General features: G+C 32.2%; 1 protein-coding gene across 1 annotated transcript; it reads right to left on the minus strand.

Annotated features, from left to right (window-relative positions):
- Positions 1-231: 231 nt before the first annotated feature.
- Positions 232-2964, minus strand: LOC104760988 (transport inhibitor response 1-like protein). The gene is made up of 3 exons (XM_010483999.3): positions 2112-2964; positions 1535-2033; positions 232-1370 (listed from the first exon to the last, which is right to left on the minus strand). The coding sequence occupies exons 1-3, from the start codon at positions 2765-2767 to the stop codon at positions 612-614; spliced, it is 1914 nt and encodes a 637-aa protein (XP_010482301.2). The 5' UTR covers positions 2768-2964; the 3' UTR covers positions 232-611.
- Between the last annotated feature and the right edge of the window lie 3735 nt (positions 2965-6699).

Genomic DNA, 6699 nt, shown 5'->3' on the forward strand with positions numbered 1-6699 from the left:
CAAACTCTTAGAAATATTTGGATTAGTTTAGAATAATATACATATAATATCACTTAAGTTTAGAATAATATAAATGTTATATCTTAAGTTTTTTCTTATAAATATCACTCATGGAAGTCTTGGTGTTTTCAATTTTAAAAAAATTATGCAAACATAAACCTACACGTACTTGCGGATCCGAATCTAGTAATACTAAAATTGAACAAAATATAATCCACCACAACACTTTAATGGATATAAATGAAATATCTCATATTAATTAAAAATGGAAAGAAATATCTCATTAGTTCTTAACAACAACTAAGAGAGCCAAAAAGAGCAGCTTATTAAAAGAAAACATAGAGAACCAACTCAGCTGTCTAACTAACATCGATGCTCCGAAAACATATATCCATTGTTCCACCTAACCAACCAAATATAAGAACTTTTAAACCCAAAAATAAATTAAAAAGAAATAATGATACAACAATCATGCGATCCTCCCAACCATCATCATCATCAACAATCATGCAGTGTGCCTCTCTGTTGCCACCACCATCATCATCATCTGAGCCTCCTACATCTACCCATCTTCTCTCTTCAAAATAGGCAACACCAAAATGTTCTTGTTTCTATAAAATTGCGACAAACTTTGGTGCATCTTTCCTTGGACCATCAAGCGACCTATACATGTATAAAGTCTCGACATAATCCCTATTCTCATCATCATCATCTGACCCAATCACTTCCACAACTAGATTCGGCATTGCACTTGCAATATCCTTGCAGCATCCCCTTGACAAGCTACATGCTGACATCCAAACAAACCTCATGTTGTAATATCGATGCATACCAGAACGTAGCGCAGCATCCCCAAATGGACTGTCCCTTATCTCAAGTTTTTGCAGTCTAGGACAACCTTCAAGGACATGTCTCAGAGCCATGTCACTGTCTCCTGCAAAAGCTACTGACAGAGTACGGACCAATTTCCCATACTCACCCATATACCTAAAAGCTTGATCTGTAAGCAACCCGGACACTGCAAGCCGAGTTAGCTTCTTGCAGTTTTTAACAATGGCACCAAATCCCTCGTCCATAGGCTTCCCTGTCACATGGTCAGGCCTATGTCGACCCATTATGCAAAGCCTAAACACAGTAAGCTCAGGACAGTTCTCTGACATGGCTATCACGGCAGCATTAGTCATGCGCTGGCAAAAGTAGAGAATAGATTCTAGTTTCCTACAACCCTCAGAGATCGCTTGGAGGCCTACTTCAGAGACAGGACCTTCACTGTCTTCCCGAGGATCAAAAGGGAAGATCCTGAGTTCACGGAGTTCCTTGCAAGTTTCAGCAACTGCCTGTAGTCCTTCATCACATATAGAATCAAGAGCCTGCATTGTAAAAGTTCAAGTCATGCATTTACTCAAGTTCTTTGGACAACAGATATCAAGTCTGTTCATTCAATCCATCTGATCCAAACAACATATATGGCGACAGGAAATAAGTGACAGATAAGTTAAAAACCATGGCGAGATAGATCAAGAAGGATACATACCCAGAAAACCTGGAGTTTGTGGCAATTTTGTATGATGGGCTTAAACATGTCAGGAGAAATATTAGCATAACTGAAGTTCAGGGAGGTGAGGTTAGCGCACACCGGATATATAGCTGGAAGGTACTCAGGCATTAACTCCCTGAATCCTGACAAGCAAACAACAGATTTACAGGCACGAAATGCAGCTGCATAATCTGGTTCTTGCTCACTCAGAGGTTCCTCATCATGGCTAAATGAGCCAGTCCCAAGACTAGTGAGCTGCGGAGCTCCAAGTAGCAGGCGATGAAGCTCCACAAGGGACACAAACCTGTTCAGCCTAAGTTTCTTCAAGAAAGGTGACCTAGCAACAAGACACTCAAGCGCCTTAAAATTGATTGGGGCTTCCACACAGTCAAAAGCTAAAGACTCCAAACAAGTAACATCCTCAGGGAAACAAGAAATCCAATCCACTTCATCGTCATTGACCTCAGACTCAATCAAATCAAGCACTTTCAGCTTTCTGAAACAAAAATTGGTAAATTCATAAATAACAAAAGTCTCTCACACTAAACTATCAAAAAAAAGATACCATTAGTACCTGCACTTATTGGCAACAATAGCAATACCACTAGTACCAAAACCTTCACAGCAAACCAAGATAAGCTCTTTAAAACCAGGAAAGGAGTCAGCAAGAAGAGCTAAATCATCATCAGTAACAAACATCCTCTTCAAATCAACCTTCTCAAGCCAAGGATAAGCTTTAGCCATAGTAGAAACCCAAGGAGCAAAATTAGCACCCCAATCAGGAGGCATGAGATTGAAATCAGCAAACCTAGGTTTCCCTTTAAGCACAAGAGAACTAACACGCTTGAACCTTTGAGTCAACCTCGCGGGAGAGAGAGCGTAACAGTTCCCAATAAAAACCTCAGATCGAGTCGAAGCTTCGACACGCCACCAAGATTTGCAAACGAGAGAAGCAGCGTTACGGTCACATCTCGAATCTAGGAACTGAAGCACGTTCTCGAGGACGTTCTCGAGTACATGGTCAGGGAAAGGCTGTGAAGTTAAGGAACCAGAGGAGGAGGAGGAGATACAGTTACGAGATTTGTTTGGAGTTGAATCGACGACGACGACGACGGAGGAGGAAGAGGAAGAGGAAGAGGAAGGTTTAGCTATGGCGGCAGAGCGTAGATCCAACGGTGGAGATTGTTGGTCATCATCGTCCTCAGACATTTCTGAGCGATCTTGTGTCATAAAAGAGAGTGAGAGAGCTTTGAGTTTGGGATTTGGGATTCAGATTAGAGAGGAAGAGGAAGAAGAAGAAGAAGAAGAAGAAGAAGAAGCTTTGGGGGTTTGGGGTGTGAGAGAGTGGGAGCTTTCTCTCTCCACTTCGTCTCCATTATTTGAGGCTTATTTCTTTTGTTTTGTCTTCTTATATTTTTTATGTAACTAAAAAATAATTTTAATATCTTTATTTTTAACTCTTTCTCTCTCTTGTCTCCATCAATGTTTTTACACTTTTTACAGTTTCGTCCTCCTATTTTCTTTAGATCTCTATTTTAAAGCAAATGCAAAAAATGCTGTAAATAATTAAATAAATAAAAAGTAAATCAGCATTACCCATTTCTATAGTGGAGAACACTTGCTACCCTTTTTTACGATGTAACAGTATTAAACTGCGTTAGCAGTTATAAAAAAAGAAGCGCCCGCTTCTGCCATCCAATTTTTTTTAAATAAGAGCATATAATTTAGTTATGTCATGTTTTATCTTTAATAAAAATATATAATTATGGAATTATGGGTTCATAAATTTTTCTTACAAGTTATATCATTAGAAACAAAATTTGGATTTCTACAATCTAATTTTAAACATAAACTTATTATATTAATTAATTAAAAAAAACTAGTTATATGACATACTCTATGCTTAATTAAACAATTAGGATTACAAATTCATTTTTGATAGCTTTTTATTTCGTCGTTAAGGTTTTCTCATCTTTTGATTCTATGGTAACACACCGACAAATTTTTCTTTCAACGGTTTTTTCACCAAATTAGTTATATCAAACTAAAATTAGTTTTTATTTACTATCTCTATTTACTCTATTCTTTTAATTAATCAAATCATATTATGTTAATGTTTAAGAACTAATATTTTGTTTCAGTTTGTCTCTTTATTTATTTTTTTTATTTAAACAGAGACAATTTATTTTTGTTCGCTATTTATAATTATTGACCTTCGCACGGCTCTGACTGCGTATTGTTTTTTTTGTTTGTTTTTGCTATGTAACTATTTTTTTTGATAATTGTTGTTTGTAATTTGAATTCTGTTTTGTTCTTTATTTTGTTAATGTTTTTTAGAAAATATTTTAGAAAAAACAAAAATTTAAAGTTTAAAATTATATATTATGAAATTATTTTAATATAATAGAATAGTTTGAATACATAAACTGTTACTAAAAACACAACCATCAAAATGAAAACTTATAACAAAAAATATTATGTAGAATAGACGCAACTTTGCAAAACATATTATTTAAAGTATAATAAATCATTATGGTATTTTTATGAAGAACTATGGTAAAAAGTTATAATTAAAAAAATCATTATAACAAAGTGATCCGAGAATATTGAACTAATGGTTGTAATGAGTAAATGTAATTTTATTTTAAATAACTATAATTAAAAATCTAAAAAACACAACTTAATTTGGATTTTTAACGAAAAGTTATGAGACCAAATACACAACTTAATTTGGATTAGAAACCTAGTATAATAGCAATCCAAATAAAATCATTGAAAATCATTTTTTTTTGTCAGAAATAATAGGTAAATGTCACTCACTTGGCAAAAATAATATTCTGGAGGGTACGTATGTGTACGCGGGTTGGATCGCAAGACGAGAGGTCCTAAGCCTCTGATTGCTAGACTCCACTTCCCAACAACCAACCTAATGTATGTGTAAAAACACTAATGTATGTGTAATATAAAAACATTGAGTTATATTAAGTAATGAATTAATTGCCTAAACCAATCATCGCTATACTAAGGATAAAACAAGCTATTGAAAATGTAAACAATTTTGGGATTTGATTTAGTAGGTAATTCATTGAGAAAACTAAGAAAAGTACCACTTCATAAAACAATTCTTTTCTCTTATACCACATTTCAATACTCTTTCTCATTCTACCACATATTTGTTTCAAATAACTATAATACTCTCCAACTAAACTCACATGTATCTTTTAAAAACAGAAATAAATAAGAATATAAAATATATCTCTTTTTCTTCAATTTTATTTCTCTCTCTCACTCACACTCTCTCTCTTGTTTCTTTCTTTCTCTTTTGTTTTTTTTTAAATGTTTACAATCACTCTATTAAACAAAATCTAAGAAAAAAAAGAAATACTAGTTTTAAATTTTAACAAATCAACTAAGTAAAACGTTAGAAAAAGAAGAAACTCGGTTTGATGTGAATGAGTTGTTGTAGATCTTTTCTAATTAAATTTTTTTCCCTAAGTCTTTGGGTGTTGCTCCTGCTTTTAAATTCTAAGTGAAGAAGATGAGTATGAGAAAGAGAAAAAAAACTTTCTCTATTATATTTGTCTTCAGATTTTATATTCTATTAGATTCGATTGTGGACAAGTCGAAACTTATCTTTTGAATTATTTTTTTGTCCACAATATTATGTTTTTGGTCCACCGTATTTGTTGTCCACCGTTATAATGTTGTCCACCATTTGGAATCTTGTCCACGAAAATATATATATTGTCTACAATAACAATATTTTTCAACATTTAGCTTTTTGTTAATTAAATATATTACAAATGTATAATGATATTTTATAGACAACTTATGAGTAAAAGATATTATTTATTGGTCAACAACAATTTCTCTTAATTTGAAATGTTTCTTTTATAATTTGTCTACTACTCAACATGCTTACCAAATGGACAAGTTCCAGCTAATAGACATGATTTAATCACACGAATCTTGTCTATTATGGGTCTCACTTGTCTCTATAGTACAAATAATTAATGTTTATTTCTATTGTAAAAAATCAAATATATATTAAATGTCAATGTTGTCAGTAGCAGATGTATTGTCATTCTATGTGGATGATGTGTTAGAAAAAGACTATAATTAATTCTAAATTCTTATACATAAGTTCAAGGGTATTTTCGACTTTTCAATAGTCCTTGTGATATCACAGAAAATATGTTTTTCAATGTGGTAGAATTGAAAAATTGTTAAGAAAATGTGGTACTTTACGTTAAATTCCCTAATTCATTCTTCTCTAAACTCAGAATATTAATTCACAACATAATATAAATAGTTATATGAAAACAATTTGCAAGAACATATATATTTATATTTTATTAACATACTTCATTATTTCTATATACTACGTAGTAGGTACTATCCCACACCGCTTGATAAAAAATGTGTATTAATTGGACATTTAAAACTTCTATTTTATTTCATATTTTTGTGTTTTATTAAAGAGTGTTGTTAAATGCATTTTTTCCTGGTTTTTTTTAGTGTTCAGAAGAAGCTGAACGTGCAATTACTGCCAAGAAAAAAACATCTACACAATCAGAATTATTGAAATTTGCTTACGATTTGTTAAATTGTAATACGACAATATACAAATATTTTACTATTTTAAGAGTTCTACGTAGTTCTTAAGCAATTTTCTGTTTCAAGAAACTCAAGTTTTTTTTCTAAATTTTATATATGTTTTCTGTGTAAGAAAACTAATCTAAATTATATTTTGATAATACCAACTTGGTTAATATAGTTTGTATAGATTTAGGCTAATAACATATATCATATTAATCTTTTTTTCTGGAATAATATAATTTTTGTTGTTGATTCAGAAAAAAGATTGAAGTATTGTGTCAACGAAATTGTGGCATAGTTTGAAACGAGAATTTAATTTAGATGGTCTAAAAATAAAAATTATATCATCTTCACTTCAAATAATGCTCTAAAAAAATCAAGAATAGACTCCCCGTTACATAAATCACCAATAACCTTTGACTTCCTCCTATAACCAAAGATATTTCTTACCATTCCTATAACCAAAGATATTTCAACAAATGGTAAGAGCGACGGAACTAATCTAGCAGTCTAGCACTACAACTTTAGAAAGGAAATGTGTTAAATAATGAGAATAGAACTAA

The sequence above is a fragment of the Camelina sativa genome, chromosome 18 (assembly GCF_030686135.1).
Source record: "Camelina sativa cultivar CO46 ecotype springtype chromosome 18, ASM3068613v1".
Taxonomy (NCBI): domain Eukaryota; kingdom Viridiplantae; phylum Streptophyta; class Magnoliopsida; order Brassicales; family Brassicaceae; genus Camelina; species Camelina sativa.

What these genes read in the sequence shown, in the direction of transcription:
- LOC104760988 (XM_010483999.3), bottom strand. Translation starts at nt 2,767, where the DNA reads ATGACACAAGATCGCTCAGAAATGTCTGAGGACGATGATGACCAACAA. An exon ending in ATTGTTGCCAATAAGTGCAG is followed by an intron (nt 2,034 to 2,111) that starts GTACTAATGGTA and finishes TTTTTGTTTCAG; the next exon opens with AAAGCTGAAAGTGCTTGATT. An exon ending in ACAAACTCCAGGTTTTCTGG is followed by an intron (nt 1,371 to 1,534) that starts GTATGTATCCTT and finishes TTTACAATGCAG; the next exon opens with GCTCTTGATTCTATATGTGA.